Source organism: Solanum stenotomum, chromosome 9, assembly GCF_019186545.1.
Source record: "Solanum stenotomum isolate F172 chromosome 9, ASM1918654v1, whole genome shotgun sequence".
Classification (NCBI taxonomy): domain Eukaryota; kingdom Viridiplantae; phylum Streptophyta; class Magnoliopsida; order Solanales; family Solanaceae; genus Solanum; species Solanum stenotomum.
In genome coordinates, this window is record NC_064290.1 from 2867700 (window position 1) to 2888476 (window position 20777).

Below are 20777 nucleotides of genomic sequence, written 5' to 3' on the forward strand. Positions count from 1 at the left end.
CGTCCTCATGAGAAGATTTACAAATTTTGTTCATAAATAAACGAGACACAATATGCATTTGAGAATACAAATAACTGAACCGAACCGATAAGAATTTATTTAGTAGTAACAATAATGGAGTGCGGGAATTCTTCAGCTGTTGCTCGAAGTCGGTTATCGGTAATCACAGCTCATCTCGCCACCGATTACTCCTCCTCCTCCTCCCCTGTTCTGGAAACTTCCTCTGTATCCGCACCAACCGCTGCCGTGTCGCCGCCGCCTAATCTGAAAGGCAACTTGACAGTCATCGATGAGAGGACGGGTAAGAAGTATCAGGTTCCGGTTACCAAGGAAGGCACTGTTAAAGCCACCGACTTTAAGAAAGTAAGCTTCTATTTTTTCGAATTTTACTGTTTGTTGCGTTGTGTAGTTGGTTTAAATATGATTGAAAGTCCCATTGCACAACTTTTTTATATATCAGTTGTATTCCGTACTCTACTATTTTGACAGGATTATATCTGCAAATTGTAACATCTGGTTGCGTGTTATCTTAATATTGTAAGCTCTGCCCAGTACAATACTTTTTTAAAAATAATATCGTGAGCTTATTCTTCAGACTCCTGAACGATACAGTGCACCTAAATAACAACTATCTGAACAAGCTGTTGTTCGCTCTAGTCCTTGAAAAAATTCGAGTTCCTTTAAGGAGTTTTGATAGACAGCTATTCTATTTGGTTTTATAGGAATTATACGACATGTATATGTATGGTTGCAGTTTTAAAGGAGGAATTTCACTACCAAATACCAATGTGTGGGGTTGTTCAGTTATTCTGTGAAAAAATTTCTTGTTATACGAGGATCATGTGTTTCCTCTATCATCCTTATGTTTTATTGGAAGAGTGTTACATCTGATATAATTGTTAATTTGTTATATAGATAACTACTGGATACAATGATAAGGGTATCAAGCTCTATGATCCGGGCTATCTCAACACTGCACCCGTTCGTTCATCAATATGTTACATAGATGGTGATGCAGGGGTTCTCAGGTATCGAGGTTACCCGATTGAGGAGTTGGCTGAGCGAAGTTCCTTCTTAGAAGTGGCTTATCTTTTAAGTAAGTGTTAATAATGAAATTTACATAATCAGATTCTTAAGGCTCACTTCTAATGCATAACAGATTTCTTGAACTCCTTTTTTTGTAAATTTCAGTGATTGTTCTTGTTATTATCTTTAGAAGAGTTTGTTGCTCCAAGTTTCTGCTTCATAAGCTGGTTTATGTTACTCCACAGTTTTTCTTCATAAGATGGTTTATATTTTATCAATCGCGTTACTTGAATTATGCAGTGTATGGTAATTTACCATCTGAGAACCAATTATCAGACTGGGAGTTTGCAGTTTCACATCATTCAGCAGTCCCTCAAGGAGTTTTGGTATGATCATATCTTAATCTTCGAAGAAAGCTTTAATTTGTGTGCTAGGATATTGGTTTAGTTCCACTCTCAAACGCTGTTCATTATCTTAGAAGACGGGTTACAATCTCTTTGTTGTACATTTCTTGCTATACTTACCTTAGAAGTGTCACCCCTTAAGCATGAAGCTTCTGAAAAACCAAGGGCGTGTACGTATTAGACATGTTTGTTTTTTCGTCCCATCGGGTAGCTTGCTGGTCTCAGGCATTGTTGTTCCAGGCGAATCAAGTGGCTAAAATAGATTTCTTCAGACTTTTGTCTGTCTGAACTTAGCTCTAGAGAGCTTGATTATTTTGCTATATATGAACTGCAATGTTAGCATTCAGTGCCTTCCCTTGTATAAAAGGAGAGCCCAGAGTGTCGAACGGAAAACCCAGTTCCACCAAATTGTCCTAAGATCACGCTTCGTCATATATATTATGCGTCTGAGATATACTTTTCCAGATGGTCAGACCACATTTCATGTATTTCCTTGCGATTTCATAATCATTTCAATGTGAATGGTTTTGAGTGTAGAGTAGCTGAGATAATAGTGTAATCTTGTGTTGCAGGATATCATACAGTCAATGCCTCATGATTCTCACCCGATGGGTGTTCTTGTTAGTGCTATGAGCACTCTTTCTATCTTTCATCCTGATGCCAATCCAGCTCTTAGGGTAAGCAAAATTTTGAATTCCCAACTTTTGAACCCTTCTTTCCCCCTCTGCTGTGATGATGCTGTATTACTCCGGCACCTTCTGCATATATCCGGAGGCAACATATTTGCTTCAGCAAAATCTATTTTTTGCTTTACATGTATTCATTGCATTGGATGTTCTTGTTAGTGCTATGAGTGCTCTTTCTATACTTCATTCTGATGTCAATCCAGCTCTTAGGGTAAGTGAAATTTTGAAGTTCCAAACTTTTGTACCCTCCTCTCCTTCTTTGCTGTGATGATGCTGTATTAACCGACACATTCTGCATATATCGGGGGCAATATATTTTCTTGAGCAAAATCTTTTTTTTTTTGCTTTACATGTATTCATTGAATTTGGATGTTCTTGTTAGTGCTATGACTTATGAGTGCTCTCTCTGTATTTCATCCTGATGCCAATCCAGCTCTTAGGGTAAGTAAAATTTTGAAGTCCCCTGCTTTTGTGCCTCCTTTTCCTCTTTATTGTGATGCTGTATTTCACTAGCACATTCTGCATATATGTGAATCTGCAGGCAATACATTTGCCTGAGCAAAATCTGTTTTTGCTTTACATATATTCGTTGCATTGGATGTTCTTTTCCCTCATTTTGATTTGTTAGGATAACTTTTATTATTTTTTTGTTGAATGTTTAGATAAAAGAAGATGAAGCCATATCTGGTAACCAATGCTCATATTCCATATGACAGTTTAAGTTGCTCCTCCTTGGCCCCACTTGACTGTTCTTTCTTAATGACAGTTTTACTGTTTGGTAAAGACAAAACGTTTCCTTATGACCAAGCTGAACTCTTTAGTGATCTTTTTTGGCCTTCCTCTTGTTTGGCCGACACCTGAGCTTCTTTACAAGTAAGAGACTGGAACATAGTTTCTTACTTCTGTCCAGCTCTTATCTATAGCTTTAATTGCTTCCCCTGGCCTTCTTAGGGATTCATCTTCATAGAACAAAGGGTGGAGGGGACAGGGTGTTGAAGTCCTGTTTCAATACTGAATTTGTCGGTAAGAGGTTATGATTCTCAACTATAATGGAGGGCGACAAATTGAATGAGTGCTAAAATACTGTTACATCACTCAAATAAGGGTGTGATGGAGAACAAGTTAGACTCTGGTTCAACACTTGCTCTAATTTTGCTGCACGAGTTGGACTTATCTTGAAGTAGTCTATAGATAATTTGGTTTAGCACTTCGTCTTGCTGGTGACCATTGATAGGTAGACATCAAACATTGGAATTACAATAGCTTTCTTACGACTGGGGTTAGCGTGCTCTATTGGACAGTTTGCTACAAACCCGGCTTCGCAACCCGAAGGATGGTTTGCCAAAGTCGGTCTAAGCAGTAAATTGGATCAAGCACAACTTTTCCCGACAAACATGGGCTCTGGCTGCACCCTCTGGCCTATACGCCCTCAAAATTAGGAACAAGTCCTACTCTACTAATAGATTTACATGCTTTGTTAAGTAAGAAGATCGGAAAACTATTGTAGTTGCAACAAGCTAAGTTTGATAAACTTAGAAAGCCATTGAAATCACATCAAGCACACCTGCCTAGTGTTTCCTTGCTCCGACTAAGAGATCGTACTTTTCATTCATTCAAGAGAGAAGATTCTGAGAGAAGAATAAGAGCGAAGTGTTTAGCAAACAACCATTTTATTAAAGCTAAAAGATGTACAAGCTCTAAGATAAAAGATCCTTAATTAAGATATCAACCAACTATGGCTTGGCCTCCTTTAGTAGAGAGCCTAATATGGACAAACCTAAGAATAAAAAATATTATTGTACATGACCCATCATTCTAAAAGTAGTAAAATCTTATTTTGTCTAAAAATAGTAAATCTCTATCCGAGCACACAATTCTATCTATTGTAATAAAAACGAAACATGGCACACTTCATTTAAGTTGGGTCCGACTAACATGTGAAGGAGCCTAACAACATACCCAGTGAAATAACACGAGTGGGAGCCTAACAAAAAAAAATGCGTAAAACTAAATATGTTGTTGGCATGTGACAGCATGTGCAAGTAGGTGGGTGGGCAACTTGTAGGCAATTTGCAAGCAGGTGGATAAGCTTTTTTTAAGCATTTTGCAAGCAGGTGAGTAGGCTACTTGTTTTGCAAGTAGTTGGGCATATTACATGTAGGCATTCTGTANTTGGAGGAGGCAAATTGTGTTTCCTCTGCATCTCGACCCTCATCTCAGCAATTTGTTGCATCAGCTGCAGGATCAGTTCATTCTGATCAGCAAGGGCGGGTTGAGCCACCACGACATCAGTAAGGCTGATTTCTTCGTTGTTATCACTCATTGCTACCTTTCCCTTTTGTGAACTTTGATTGGGGAAGGAATCTGTAGGACCTTTAGATCTAGTGAAATAGGGATGATCAGCCAGCTTATCGACACAGACCAGTTCTAACTACCTGTTGAGAAAAACAACTCAAAGGCAAACATGTTAGTTTTGATTCGGCACTAATAATGCAAAATATCATATAGAAAGCAGATAAACATATAAAAGTTGCTTTGTTTGAGAACATGTTAACCCACGAATAATGGGGACTGACTTTGAACAAGCAGGAATTTGCTCGTTTTTATGTTGGGGTTGGTGACTCAAAAAGGTTAAATTGCGTTGAGCTAAGGTCTTCTTGCTGCATCTCTGGGCATTCGTTGATCTGAACTCAATGTTTCTTTGTAGAATGAAGGGGAAAAGAAAATTTTTAAAAGATAGGGGCCGGGCCTTGAAAGGCTGCCTACGTATCTCCTAAGGAGAATTCAGGCCCAACGTAGTTCGAATCTTGAATCTCTTTTGATTTAAGACGGTGAATCTTTTCTGGTATGAGAGAGTTGGATTTAAAAAATGAAATTCGAATTTATTGGGAAACTAAAGACTTGAAGAGTATTTGGACGTATTTTCGATAATGACTTGATATTTGTGCTTAGGGGTTCTAAATATTTTTTTATTTTTTTTTAAGAAGAGTGAGCAAGAATATCTTCAAATGAAGCAACATATTCACACAAGCAGTTATAACACATAAACAAATATTGCGCATTCTAAACAGATATGTGACCCTTTTGTGCCAAGGGTAGGCCTAACGATTTGAAAGATATATACGTCATCTGAAACATTTCATTGTCCCAAAACCTATATTTATACAAGTTTTGCGAATAAACCGAATGGGGATACATAATAGGGGAAAAGGGATACAAAATAATCAGTCCCGCGCAGGGGTACATTCCTAAACTAAACTTCCATAAAAAGTCCTTCGCTCTTGAGCTTCTTACCGCCTCCGAATGTCCATCCCTTCTAGGTAGCAGCTTGTGAAAATCTTCCTCCGATTGAAAAAAAACTATTAAGAACTTCTCATAACCCTAAGGGACAATGACTTTTCAAATAACGTATACATCTTTCAAATTTAACACATAAGTATGAACGTCCGTTCGGGCCATGAACCCTTTGGACTCAAGGTGGTCTTTCTAATGGGCCCAACACGCCTTGGGTGTTGGGTCATCTTAGGTCAATGCACTAAATTTCAGAGATTTGGTTTTGCTCTATCCTAGTTTGACTAAGAGTGAGTTTTTTTTTAAAGTGGATTGGTGACCCAAGCGGACTACTTGGGCTGAGACAATTAACGACCGTTGACTATCCAGTAGCCAACTACATTCGTTAGGGTGTCCCGAGAACAATTTGGTTAACGAACGACTGCGGCCCGCATAATCGTCCTTTAAGTGAAAAGAAAAAAATGTCATTTGACGGAATAAATGATATGCATGCAATGACAGTTGATATCACAATTTAAGCAAATAAGGCACATTTGAGGTAAAACAATTCAACAAATATTAGCAAACAGTCAAAGAGAGTCAAGTCATTATGGTTAGAACCTAATTAAATTCCCCAGCGGAGTCGCCATTTCTGTTGTGTCGTAATTTAACTATTTCTAGAAAAATCACTTTTTGAAATGTTCTAAGTATAAAACAATTTGAGAAATACTTAGAAAGAGTCGCCACTTAATTTTTTAAAGAAATTAAGAAAACTTATAATTTTCAAAGATTTAAACAGAAAAAATCATTTGAAAATACCAAAGAGGGTTCGGGGTTCAATTTACACTTCGAGAAGGGTTTAAGCATTCGAAGTGTCCGCTAACATGCGGTTGACCTGCGACTTGACTTAAAATATATTTGACTATTTTTAGTAAAAATAATAACATAAAAAATATATAATAATTTACACTAATCGATTAAGTTTGAAAAATAACTAAAAAGGAACTATTTTATTCTATCTTTTTAGAGGAAGAGACCTAAAAATGAAAATATTTGAATCAAGGTTCAAGTGATTAGAAAATTAATAAAACTAGGCTAATTAGAATTTATTTAATTCATTTTAAAATAACTTAAACCAATTTAATATATTAAAGCATGAAAATCATTTCGAATTAATTGTAAAATAAAAGTTTTAACTAACATTTTTTGAGAAAATGACTAAGTAAGTATTTAATAATAATTTACATTATTAGATTAACTTTGAGAAAATAGTTAAACAAAGAGCAATTTTTTTATTTTTTTAAAAAAATTAGAACTTAATTGTGACAACTTGGTCAATTAGGATTTTAACAAAACTAGGTTAATTAAAATTTATTGCGTCATTTTTAGAAATAATAATTCGAACCCAACTCGGTAGACAAACCAAGACATTATTTTAATCTAATTAAAGATGAGTGAAAGTTTTGACTAAAACATTTGAATAAGCATAAGAGTTGATAAAATGAATTATTTTTAAAGAAAACCGACGTAAAGAATATGGTTTATCTTTTGGGGAATTTAATTAAATTAAGTCGCAATAAAAAATATAAAATATAAAAACAGATAAATAAATAATCACACAATTAAATAAGTTAGAAATTGAATTTGGGCCTCCTTTTGGGGCCAAATTCGCTGTAATTTCTGGGGATTTACTCAATCCCGTTTTTGGTATACACTGACTGTATATCAGTGTATATGAGCGCGTATATCAGTTCTTTTCATGTATCGCTTGCTTCCAAACACCTGTGTTTCGCCTCCGACCTGTATTTTCACACTTTTGGACCTGTATACAAGTGTATAACGATATATATCACTGTATACAGGCTGTATCTCAGCCCTTTTCAGCTTTCTGAGACTTGTTTTCAATTTCCAGCCCCCTTGTATTGCCTTTGAACTGTTCATCGGCTATTTTGGACTCGATAAAAATATGGAGTTGGGCCTGTAGGGCCCAATCCGCGAAATGCAAAGAGAGGGAGTCTTCCAAGACTCAGGAAGAGGCATTCATGTATAGAAGAGAATAAAAAAAAACAAGATAGAAATTAGAGATTGAAGCATATTTTAAAATTCTATAATATAACTAAAGCATCAAAAATTGAAATAAAAAAAAAACGTGTGATTAGCCCACTATGCCAATATATGCAAAGATGACAAAGAGAAAACATACAATATTGGAAGAACCTTCACTTGAAATTAAACCGACCCCCACATGATAAAATAGGATACTAGATAATAATTATAGATAAGCAAGTAGGCTAGGAATGTTCAAATGAATAATGAGCTTGTGCCTAATGATCTAGATGAAGATGGTTGATAAAGGAACAACTATTACAATCAGAAATGGACCAAGCTATTGGAATCAGTGTCATTAAAACCTTAAAAAAAATGCCACATGAAACTAAGCAAAGGCAATAATAAACACGTATACTAACAAAAGGACTTGAGCATTTGACCATGAATCAAGCAATAGACATGAGAAAAGATCGATATCACTTAAACTCCCACTCAAAATGGAGGAATAACATCAACTCACGCAAAGCTTAAAGAGGCATGAGTAACCTTGGCATTTAGTCGCTAAACATTAAAATTCAAAGCAACCAAATCAATTTTGGTGAAGCAAAATACATAAGACCAATTCTATGAAATTAACTCTTTTTTTTTTTTTCAAGTGCTATGGACAGCATGAAGTTTTAAAGTGATGACATTAGAGAACACAATGACCATTTAAATAATGAATTGGTATGGCAACTAGCAATATGCATTACAGTGATCATAAGTAATCATAACTTAATTACAAATGGTTATAATGAACAAAGTCTTTGGTGGAAATTTAACTAAGGAGGATCAACATGGAAACCTACATATATTACTAACATATTTATAAACTAGAGAGGACAATGCAACAAGTCAAAGAGAAACAATTAAGACCCCACAAATGACTCCCAAATTCTATTAAAGAAAACACATTACAGAAGAGCACAACAGAAAATAAAAAAAAATATATGGGCAGATGAACAGACGCCTTTTACTAGTTGAAAATAGTATCGTTGGATTAAGAAACGCGATATAGGTAGTCAAGGAAATTTGAACCTTAAGAAGTAGGCAACAACTCATGGAAGGTCTCTAACATATTATTCAAAACAGTGCAACAGCAAAGAGATCAAGAAAACAGAGAAAAGCTAAACCGTCAGCATACAAACACCATTTTACACTGCATATGATTTGCCGTATTAATTAATAAAGAGATCTTAAACACATGTGGATAACTATTTTAACAGTAACAAACAATTCCAACCAAACTAAAGTTTTCCTCAAACTTCGAACTTAAAGCTACTAACTACTTGACTTGGAATACCAAAAGAGTAAACACACGATCAAACTAATAACAAAAAGGACATTTTAACAAGTATCACCTAGAAGTGCATAGGTCATGGAAACATGCTATTAAACACTAAAATCTAGAAGAAAAATCAAGCTTAATCAAACAGTTCTAGGCATAAATCAAACACATAAGACACATTTCATGCCTTAACAATTAAAGCGTCGACTCCAAACCCAAACGACCAATTAGCGGACGTCAACAGTAGATCAAGAAAGCACAGGATCAATTTGATATAAAAAATAGCTTAAAGGAGATCAATAACACAACATATTTCATTAGCAAGGAGAGTAACACTTAGCCATATTCAAGTGTTAAAACCATAACTTTGTATCCTCATCAAGGAAATCCGAAAATAAGTAGCGGCAACATGCTCACAAAAATTGAAAATTTCAAAACAACAATAACACGAGATGAAAAAGAACTTAGCAAAGGGAAATGGATATTACCTTTTCGGGGCAGCGAACTGAGGACAAACGAGTTGAGAATAGCGACTCTTCTACCACAAAATCTCAATATGAACAGCGAGCCAAGAGAATCTGAGTTGCGAACTTCTCGGAACTTAGAATTAGAGAGCTAAATAATAATTTGTAAGTGTAAAACGAACTCCAAAACATGTCAAAATCCAATTTTTTTTTTTTAAAAAAAACCCCTCCATCAACCGTGAAGAAACCGGCATTTATAGGAGAAAAACTAGGGTCGATTAGGCGGAAAATTTGATGCAATTTTGAATGGATTTCAATTCGAAATTCAAATTCTTCTCCAGAGATAAGGTTGCCAGATATCCCCGATTTGGTGGGATTTTCACGTGAAGAAGACGGTATTGGGGCAGTGGGGTCGCGTATACTGTTGGACGCAACTTCTGGGTTTGCTACGTTTGCGTGTGAAGAAGAAGATGCACAGGGATATAGGGGTCTGTTTTGTACGTATTGGGTTGTATGTATTGTTGCTGCTGCAGTATGTTGATTGAATTGGGTTTCTTTGTGTTAAGATTGGGCTGGGAATGTTACATATATGGGAAAAATGGGCTGGACGAATTGGATAAAGGTAGAAAAGGGGCCCAAAACTTGGTCTTAATAAGTTTAAGGTTGGGGTAGAAATGGGCTAGAATTGTAAAAAGAAAATGGCCATTTGAATTTCAACTATAGCCAATTGGGATTAAGAAATATAGCCAATTTGAATTAATTAGTGAAATCGGCTAAAAATTAAATAAGACGAATTAATATAAATTAATTAATGAGCTTCTTAATCTTAACGAAAACAAAAATAATTAAATTAATTATAAACTAATTAATTCAATTACAAAACTAGTTAACTCGAAATTACAACTATAACTTAAAGCAAATTAATAAAATATTTAACTAAAAATGTAAAATCTTTTGTGATCATTTTCAAATGTTTATAAAATGGCGTGATTGCAAAAATATATACATACTTATTATTAAAAAGTGATAAAATTATTTTAAAAAAAATAACTTGAAAGTATTTTGAATTTCATAAAATTTATTAAATCAAAACTATAATCATTCCTAATATATATCTAAAATATAATAATAATAATTATTATTATTTTTTTTTTGACAACTTTCGGATAATCATAAAATATACTAATTATATACATAATTATGTAAAACACGTACATCATCTAAAATTTATGAAAAGTGACAAAACTATTACAAAAAATCTTGCAAACTATATTATTATTTTTACTTTTATAAAACTAATTATTTTAAAACTATGGCCATAACTAAAATAACGTAACTTAAATAAAATGTGCTTTTCAAATCAACAAAATTAAATAAAACAAAATAATATAAAATAAGAATAATTAAACTAAATAAAAAAAAATAACTTGTACTTTAAACCAAATTAATTTAATTGAATATAAAACAAACTCTTTTTGAGACGATTTTTGAATATTCATAAAATATAATAATTATATACATAATCATGTAAAACATATATATTATCTAAAAATTATAAAATAAGTGACAAAACTATTTAAAATAACTTGCAAACTATTTTTGAATTTTATAAAGCCAATTATTTCAAATCGTTTAGAATTTAGGAAGCTCGATGATCAATTTATATTGGGGAGGGTCAAAATTGGGTGTCAACAACAATAAGTAGCTTTTGCACGTGCTTGCAAAATGCTTACAGGGAGCGTACTTACCTGCTTGTAAGTTGGCTACAAGCTGCTCATCCACCTACTTGCACATGTTTACTCATCCCAACAACATATTTAGTTTTATGTGTCTTTTGTTTTGTTAGGCTCCTTCACATGTTAGTGGGGCTCTGTTTGAATGAAGTGTGTCATTAGTTTTATTTGATAGAATTGTGTCGGGTTAAGGATTTACTATTTTTAGACAGGATAAGGTTTTACTATTTTTAGAATGGTGGGCCATGTAAGATTATGTTTTTTATTCTTAGGCTTCTCTGTATTAACTATTACGCTTCCTACTCCTACATAAAGGAGGTCAAGCCATTGTTGGTAGATATCTTAGAAATTAGGGATCTTTTGTCTTAGAGCTTGTATATCTTTTAGCATGACGGACAAAATGATTGCTGGCTAAATACTTTTCTCTTGAAGGATGGGAAGTCTAGTCCCTAGTCGGAGTAGTGGGGTAAGGAAACACTAGAAAGTGCGCTGCTTGTGATTTCAATTGTGTTGTTCCATGCCCCTCTTCCTCTGCGGCTCTGATCATGTGTGTTTATGTTGATGCAGGGCCAAGATATATACAATTCAAAACAAGTGAGGGATAAACAAATAGTTCGCATCCTTGGAAAGGTTATTTCTATTTGCTTTTCCCTCAACTTTGTCTTGGTTGCTTAAACTGCTGAATAGTCAAATCATGAACTCATGTTCCTTTTGATGTGTATGACCTTGGCTGTTGTCTACATTATTGCACTAATCCATCCTCCTATTAACTGAATTTTTGCAGGCACCTGTAATTGCTGCAGCTGCCTACTTGAGGATGGCTGGAAGGCCACCTGTTCTTCCATCCAACAACCTCTCATATGCAGAGAACTTCTTGTACATGCTAGATTCATTGTAAGTTCTATTTCTCAACTTTATTCTCTCTGATATCAAGCTCCAGCTGGAAAGAAAATTTAAGCTATGCCTAAATTGGATAAAAGCAATTATTGTTCCTTCTTTACCCAGTGAGACAGTATGACTGTAGTGGTCTGTGACATTCTTGTTTATTGATGTAAGATCTGGATGGCAAGTTAACAATTTGCTCCATGAACATGCAGAGGTAATAGGTCTTACAAACCCAACCCTCGACTTGCTCGTGTAGTGGACATTCTCTTCATTTTACATGCGGAGCATGAAATGAATTGCTCAACAGCAGCTGCGCGTCATCTTGCATCAAGGTAGGCATTTTCTAGCACTATCAAAAAGCTTAGAAGTTTTAGCCTACTGATACCCCAATGTTTGTGCAGCGGTGTTGATGTGTACACAGCTATAGCTGGAGCGGTTGGTGCTTTGTATGGGCCCCTTCATGGAGGTGCAAATGAGGTACAACTTCGGTGTACTAAAACGATGAAATTTCCTTTACACGAGCTTTCAAATATAATGGGCACACTCTCCCTGTCACAAATCACTTGCTGGTTGTAGCACCATACCATGCTGTTTTAAAATGGTTTATAGGCCGTGCTCAGGATGCTCAGCGAGATTGCAAGTATTGACAATATTCCAGAGTTCATTGAGGGCGTGAAAAACAGGTGCATCATTTTCTGGTAGTCATCTTTCTTTATAAAGAAAATTTTCTATTCATACTTAACCATTTTTACTTCTTTTTGCTTTTCCTTTACTCTAGGAAGCGTAAGATGTCCGGTTTCGGGCACCGTGTCTACAAAAATTATGATCCTAGAGCAAAAGTGATTAAGAAGCTAGCAGAAGAAGTATTTTCCATTGTTGGCCGCGATCCTTTAATTGAGGTGAGCTTTACTCGTCTCTGTGTGGATGTCATTCTTTAAAATGTTCAATCCACAATTTCATATATCTTATATATTATCTTCAGGTTGCTGTTGCTCTAGAAAAAGCTGCACTCTCAGATGAGTATTTTGTAGAAAGGAAGTTGTACCCGAATGTCGATTTCTACTCTGGTTTAATCTACAGGTATGCATAGTTACATGAATCTTTACGTAACTTAGTCTAGAATGATGTAGACTACTGTAATACATAGTTGTGTAACAGGGCAATAGGATTTCCCACAGAGTTCTTTCCGGTTTTATTCGCAATCCCTCGCATGGCTGGTTACTTAGCTCATTGGCGCGAGTCCCTTGACGATCCTGACACCAAGATAATGAGACCAGCACAGGTAACTTAACTTGGTCCCTTTTTGCCTTTTATTCTGTTTAGATGATATTAATTCTCTCTTTTCAGGTGTATACTGGTGTATGGTTGCGTCACTATATGCCCCTCCAAGATCGATCACCTTCAACCGAGACGGATAAGTTCGGTCAGGTATCAGTCTCCAACGCCACCAGGCGGAGGTTAGCTGGTTCAGGTGACTAGACTTGTTCACAGTTTCAGACGTTACATCAGGATAATTTTGTAGATAAACAGAACATCAAGCTCTTTTTGCATGTAATAATGTATTAGTTGGTCCGAGGGCCGGCTTAAGGTGGAGGGTTAAATAAATCTCGGATGGGCATAGTTTCGGCAATTCAAATCGAAATTTGAACTTTCTGATATTTGGTTTGAATTTTTGAATTATGGATTGTATAAAATATATGAATTTTGGATTGGTTGGGTATCAGTTAGTACAATGAATCTTCGAATATCTGAAAATTTGGAATTTATTTTTGTACCGTATATTCAATTCTACGCATATTAAATGTGTAAAACATTTATAAAGGTTTAAAAGATTAGTATCAATATGGTATACACAACATGGACTATATGACGCCATTTTTAAGTTGGGGCTTCTAATGTAACTGGACTAGCGATAAGAAAATAGAATTCAACTAAAATAACCGCATTTATATATAATGTATTGTTATTGTATAAATAATGTATTGTTATTGTATAAATAATATTTGTAATGGATACATATAATCTATTGTTTATTGTATTCATAATGTCCAAAAATGAATTATATTATATCATATACATATACTAATATAATATGGGTTATTTTGTTCCAACAATTGATATCGAATGAAGATGGAAGATGGTGGAGTTATGGCGTAACGGTGTGGCTGTTTTTACCTTTGCCCGTTGTTTATTGGGTCGATACAGTACCTTTACCTGTAGATGGAAGACGCAGGCAAAACAACAGACTTTGTTCGCCACAGCCCACAAGTAGTAGGAGAATGATGCGAGTTACACATAATTAATCTCCAAAGTAGCCCATAAATGGTGATGGATTGTGAAACTTAATTCGAGGAACAGATTGTTGGATGTGCAAACTAATTCCCACATCAGAAGCTGAAAAGGATTCTCCAACGGCATGAGGCCTTTTGAAAAACAACCGTAAAAGCTTAACGCAGACAATATCACAATATCATGCAATAGCCCAATATATTTTTCAACTAAGAGGACCCGAGAGGACTCGATCCTTAAATAGAGTTTAACATCCAAAGGGTTGTTTACAAAACCGAATACCGAATATCCACCTTAACAACAAATCCAAGAGCACTATTTGCAGAATCATGGATTTAGCATGATGTTAAGTATGATATACGGAGCACGCCAAGCGTTTTATGAAAATTACAGAGTTGCGCTTTCAGGCGTTTTATAAAAATTACAGAACTGCGGTTTCATGTAGCAGAAAACACACTACTCAGCATTTTCTTTCAACAGCCAACTTTGATACATAAAATGCCAGCCTAACTTCTCTCCCACCGGCTTGTAAATTTCGATCTTGCTGACAAAGCCATTGGGGAGGAACCAAGCCTAGTTGTGGTGTCAGGATATGTGGAGGAACCACGCCTAGCTGCAGTGTCAGGATATGTGGAGGAACCAAGTCTAGTTGCGGTGTCAGGATATGTGGAGGAACCACGCCTAGCTGCGGTGTCAGAATATGTGGAGGAACCACGCCTAGCTGCGGTGTCAGGATATGTGGAGGAATCACGCCTAGCTGCTGTGTCAGGCTCATATCCTCTGCCTCTTTCTTGAGAAGAAACTAAATCACCTGGTTTCTTAATAGAAGAAACTTGGCTGGGAATAAATGGGGGGAAAAAGAGAAGAAGATTAGAGAAGAATAAAATGGATTATGGTCAAGTATAAACAACTGCAAGTATGTCTTTACCTATGATTTCTTTGCACAGACTTATTCTTCATAGCAGCTAAATTCTTTACTTCTCGACTGAAAGAAACAGCGGAAGAGAGAGTGATCAATATGAAAATAGAGGCTATATCAAAGAGGCAAATGAAATAGCACAAATAACACAAAAAATAATACACAAACAGCAGTTGTTTTCTTTAGTTAGAACTAGAATTGTTAAAATATCTTATAGCACAATTTTCCAATCAAACGGCATATACCAAGAATCCACATTCGATGTAACCCATGAAGGTAGTGGCAGTGGAGGACAGGTTTAAGAACACAAGCACAAAAACTGGGAAAGACCATTCAGTATGGAGTGGGGAAGAGAGAGCATTTGCATGAATAAAATAATGTTGAAGCCATGTAATTGTTCTAATGGAGGCCAAACTTACCTGTTGACAAACTCTATTTTTGCCTTCTTCATCAACGGACTCTTTGTGTTGCCAAAATTGCTACCAAGTCCACTACCTACAAGTTACCTCTTTAATCAGGAACAAAAATATCACGCATTCTAAATTAACATAACATGTTTAGTTTGATAGGAAAAGGTATCTAAAGAAAACATGCAGCCTACCATAAAAGCTTCTTTTATTGCTAGAAGGGGGAACCTTTGTGCAGACTCGAACTTGTCGGCTTTGCCGTTCTACACACAGATAACAAAGATTCAATCTCAATAGTAATAGTAACTCACAACATATCTCCATAAAAAGAGAAACTAAACAAGTTTCAAGAACTAGATAAAGTCATATATGATCATGACGACACAACAACATACCCCAGTGTAATCCACCAGTGGGGTGTGGAGAGGGTAGTGCGTAAACAGACCTTACCTTTACATTGGAAGGTAGTGAGGTTACGATAGACCCTCGGCTCATGAAAAAACATATTATACAACCTATCACCATAAAAGACCAAATAAAAATTTCTGGGCAGGATTTTTGGAACTCCCTAGCTGATACTGAATTCTGTAATACGAGTTTACAAGTCCCACATAGTCCTTTAAGAGGTAATTGGAAAATTTCCCATTGTTATTAAAGGAAACAGCCTAATTAGTCTAGATCAGCATCTGAATATATGACAGCTTATTATGGCCTCAACTAAAACTAGAGGATGGTACCACTTACTGGGAATACAAATTAAAGAACAAAGAAACAGAAGTAAAGCACATACTGGCATTTTCATTTTGGTACAATTCCTTGATTCTCTCGAATGACCTTTGTTGAGTTTCCTCCATTTCCTCTGTCTTCGCCTGCAAGTATATTGATATACCCTTTGGTAATGTAGAATGATTTGGTAACAACAATAAGAGGAAGATGTGATCCACTACTAAACATATATCATAAATCATAACAAGGGAGTAAAAACAAAATATGATATGATAAATCACCTCATATAACTGTTTCCATTTAAATGTTACTTTCACTTTCTTCATTCTCTCGACCACCTGATTGATGCTCTTGTCACCAAACTCAATCTGGTAAAACCTCTTCCAAAGTCTATCAGTCACTTGACTGAGATCTCTTCCCTGAAAGAAGAATTTGAGCATTAAAAATGGACTTGATATGTAACACTGCAAGAGGATAACCTAATCATACAGTTTCTTACTTCTGTCGAATTCTCCACATGTGTTAACTGTTCAAGAGAACAGTGAGGCAAAATGCGCTCTAGTAGATGAGTGTCTGTTTCACCAACATCCCCAAGGTATCTCACATTATCTACTGCTGTCTGAACACATAAATCTACCAGCGAAGGAACCTTACACCTCATTGTAAAACGCCTTTTATGTCTCGGTACGTGTTTCAATCTATTCTGGCCAGCTCACACCTTCATATGAAAAAATCAGCAGAAGAAAGAAAATCCAGAACGTAAATCCAAATTTAGAAGCATTTAGTACATTCAATACTAAACCAGATAAACAATAGCTTCCTGCTGTTTATCAGCTAACCTTCTGTATGTTTCCTGTTGAATTTCGAGAAATTACTCCTTGAACAGATACAGTTGAATTTCTTGTTTTCACATTTATCATTTTTGAACATTTATAATTGATGCTTGTGTATAGCATATCAGAGTATCATATACCATATATCATACTCAAAGTAGGAAGCTCAAGTTGGATTACCATTTCTTCCCTCCACTAAAACAAAATCAGACTAAATATCTAATAAAACAATAAATATTTTAATTACACAAAGTTAGAATCTGAAGTCCAACATGTAACGGCCCAACCTGCTTGTGATATTGTCCGTTTTGGGCCTAGGGCCGCATGACTTTAGAACGTGCCACTAGGGTGTAAGGCATGCTTACTTATATACCCAACATCTCTCCTTTGTTTTGCCGATGTGGGACTTCTTATCCTAAGCTGGGATGCCACACAACATTTAATTCTTTACAAGTTATGACATTCTAAATTTCCTTACCTTTTAGATGAAGTCCAGTAGTCATTTGATTAAGTTTTATTTTCTTGATTTTCTCCTTTCATTCATTCCATCCATTCACTATATTTAAAGCCCACAATCTCCATGTTAAATTAAAAAGGAAACTGCCCATTTGGTTTTCCTGAGCAAATCCCAAATGGCAACAATTTAATTAACACATTAATAACTTATTTAAAGCATATAATTGAATTTTTCAAGCAACAGATGAATATAAAGGTTAAGGGTCAAGACAATAAATAATACTAAATTTTTAATTGAAGTGATGTATGCTCTTCCGATAGTATATAAGGATGTTCAAAAGCCTTGCTCCATAACTATAAAAAAATGTCATATCCTCTAAATAATTTGTTCCTCTTACACCTATAGAAAAATTCCAAAAACGCAGGGGTTATTTTCTTGTGATTTTTGTTTTAAATAAAACCAATCTAATTCATAATTATATAATGAGTTTAGGTGTATTTTGGTAATTAGTCTTGCCATTTGCAAAGATCAGGAAGAATATAAGTAAAGGGAAGAGAAAGGAATGTCATTTGTGTAGAAGAAGTATAACTATCGGGTTCTGAATAAGTGCGAGTTGTAAGAAATAATTTTTATTTTTGTTTTGGATTGCCTTAAAGAAAGGTTTGATCTTTTATTTTCTTTAACTTCAAATGAAGATTGATTTATAAATTTCTAATAAAAATAACAAGAAGCTACTTTCCTATTGAATTAAGAGGCCGTTAGAAAATGGACTCACTCTATAAATAAATTGTGTAAATTTCAGGAATCTGATTCAAGATTTACTTGAACAAGGATTTGTTCCGGAAAGCAGACCGACCAATGGGAATCGAGACATCACCATTTGCGGGAGCAGTATGATATCTGCTAACTTAAGGAAGTTGTCTGACCCATAGAGAGAGTTGGAGGCGGCTGAGCTAGAAATAGCTTAATTAGGTTTGAACCAAATGTAACTATTAATTTCCTCTTCTTTTCATCACTCTCCTATCATGAGCAATGCTTCGATTTAGTGTCAGACTACATTTAATTTTGATGCTCGTGCATCTATCTAATCATGATCAATAGTCTAGAATGTTTATCACTTTCAACACAATTTTCACTTCCAATTTTTTTTTTCCTTTTGTGGTATATAACCATTAGAGTTGCAATAGTGACAACATTGAATTATTTTTGTTTTATTACTCGAGAATTCATATTGGCTTATTTCGAGCTGGATTCTCAAATTGTTAAACAAACTACCACATTCATGAAATCTTTGCTTTACTTATGTTGTGACATAGCATGTTTCAATAATCTTATGTAATTATGCAAAATTACTAAATCTCTCGAAATACACGTGCAACACACGTGTCCGTATCCGATAACTAGTTGCTTAATACATAATTCCACGCAAGTCCAAACTTCTACAACTATCAACAATGTAATAACACTTCAAAAAAAATCCAACTGTACAATGGTATAGCTTTAAGAAAATATAAGTAGTGAATAAAATTTCACAAATTTATAATTCATGGATTATGCATAGCATCGATTAGGTCAACAAAAATCGGAAAGAGAAATATGAATTCAATTACAATTAACAATCAAATCCATTGGATCGTTGAATTCAACAATACTGTAGGCATTGGCAATGAAAAATAACGGGAATTAAACATAAGAAATTCACATACATGGAATTATGGACCACATGAGAAATTAAACTGTAAATAGAAGCACAAGGAGAATTGAACCTCACCGGAATGTGATCGGAGCTGGAATTCGCCTGACGGACTTTGATGATCGAATATCTGAAAAATAAAAATTGAATTTGTAGGGGAAGGGAGAAAGGAACTTGAATTCCGATTGAGTTTAAGAACTGCAACGCATCGGAAGATTCATCGGAAACACCAAAAAAAAAATTGATCGATTGATGGAAGACGGCAAACAAAGGTTTGTTATATCCCAAAAATAGTATTGGAAGCGTTTCAGCGCGTGCTTGTACGCGCCGTTGTCGGCAGGCAAACATTGGGCCTTAGAATTTGGATTTAGGGAAAATGGTACATAATGACAAACTATTAATTTAAAATAAATAAAATAGCTACAGTTTCATTTATTTTCATTGAGGAGCAAATCTCTCGATCAGTTTGCTATTAATAGGTTTTTCTCCTTCACCTGATCTCAATACAAGCCTTTACTAGCTAAATTGTTTCTTCTCCGATTTCAAGCCCTTTGGTATTGCATGCGGAACTGCCGCTATGATTCTCGCAGAGATTTCTGGAAATATAGCTTCCCGGTTCATTTCTAAAGGAAAAAGTCGCGATCTTTTTAATCGAAATCGGATTAGATATACACTCTAACACCCATGTCGTTGTGAATCAACATTGGTATACATATTCCTAATATATACTTATATACAAATTAAAGCTTTATACAAATATACAATTGACAAACCTAAAATAATAGACATATACATATACCTATTATATACAGAATCATACATCTAAACTAAGGACGAACCTGCTCTGTATACATATACAAATTCGAAAAAATAGTCAACAATTTCATATACTTATACAACTCACAATAACACTATACAAACTACATTGAATTCTATTTTTCATTTATATACATATTCCCAATATACACATATATAAAAGATTATATACACAAATTAAAGCTTTATACAAATAAAAATATTCCCTTGTCCAGTTCTCTTTTGCCTTTCTCTCTTTCTCGTTAATACAACCGAATTGTATAAATTGTGTTTCTGTTTGTATAAAGCGCGAGAAAATTGTATATACACATGCAAATACATATATATTCGTCCTATACACTTATAATTATACAATAAAAATATACCCCTGCCCAGTTTTATGTTTGTATAATGTATAATTTATGTTTGTATAAAGCGAAAGAGAGATCGATTTTTGATATACAAATATTTTTGTCAACGATTTATACAAACGAGAGGCTAACAACAATTTATACAAATGGCCTGCCAGCAAAATTATACAAATTTGAAGAGGAGCCAACGAATTATACAATTGCTTCTTTTTGTATATATGTATAGTGAAATAGACATAACTTTCAATTGTATATGTATAGCGAATTATACATATATATGTTTGCTATGGAGCGCAATTATGCAAACTTTGCTATAGCATACAAGTATGATTTTTTTGTTTATTGTATGTGAAAGTTGCTCTTTGGATTAGGATGTAAGGGCTCAGTTTAGAAAGTAGTCTCCTTTTCGGCTCTGGAAAGAAGGGAACTAATTACTAGATACA

General features: G+C 34.9%; 2 protein-coding genes across 6 annotated transcripts; one reads left to right on the plus strand and one right to left on the minus strand.

Moving 5' to 3' along the window:
• The first annotated feature begins 60 nt into the window (after positions 1 to 60).
• On the plus strand, positions 61 to 13598 carry LOC125876594 (citrate synthase 3, peroxisomal-like). The gene is made up of 13 exons (XM_049557814.1): positions 61 to 363; positions 916 to 1096; positions 1327 to 1412; positions 2003 to 2107; positions 11527 to 11589; positions 11744 to 11853; positions 12057 to 12176; positions 12246 to 12321; positions 12454 to 12527; positions 12623 to 12743; positions 12827 to 12924; positions 13003 to 13126; positions 13192 to 13598. The coding sequence occupies exons 1-13, from the start codon at positions 115 to 117 to the stop codon at positions 13321 to 13323; spliced, it is 1539 nt and encodes a 512-aa protein (XP_049413771.1). The 5' UTR covers positions 61 to 114; the 3' UTR covers positions 13324 to 13598.
• Positions 13599 to 14306: 708 nt separating this feature from the next.
• On the minus strand, positions 14307 to 19463 carry LOC125876777 (uncharacterized). Of its 5 annotated transcripts, none has more exons than XM_049558021.1 (9): positions 19247 to 19442; positions 16974 to 17038; positions 16685 to 16903; positions 16467 to 16604; positions 16250 to 16328; positions 15654 to 15722; positions 15472 to 15547; positions 15062 to 15118; positions 14307 to 14970 (listed from the first exon to the last, which is right to left on the minus strand). In XM_049558021.1, exons 3-9 carry the CDS (start codon positions 16844 to 16846, stop codon positions 14640 to 14642), a joined length of 912 nt encoding a protein of 303 aa, XP_049413978.1. In that variant the 5' UTR covers positions 16847 to 16903; positions 16974 to 17038; positions 19247 to 19442; the 3' UTR covers positions 14307 to 14639. The 5 variants fall into 5 exon arrangements, with proteins under 5 accessions (XP_049413978.1, XP_049413981.1, XP_049413977.1 ...); XM_049558024.1 differs by lacking the exon at positions 19247 to 19442 and adding an exon at positions 17497 to 17635; XM_049558020.1 differs by lacking the exon at positions 16974 to 17038 and having other exon boundaries at positions 19247 to 19463.
• Positions 19464 to 20777: the final 1314 nt, after the last annotated feature.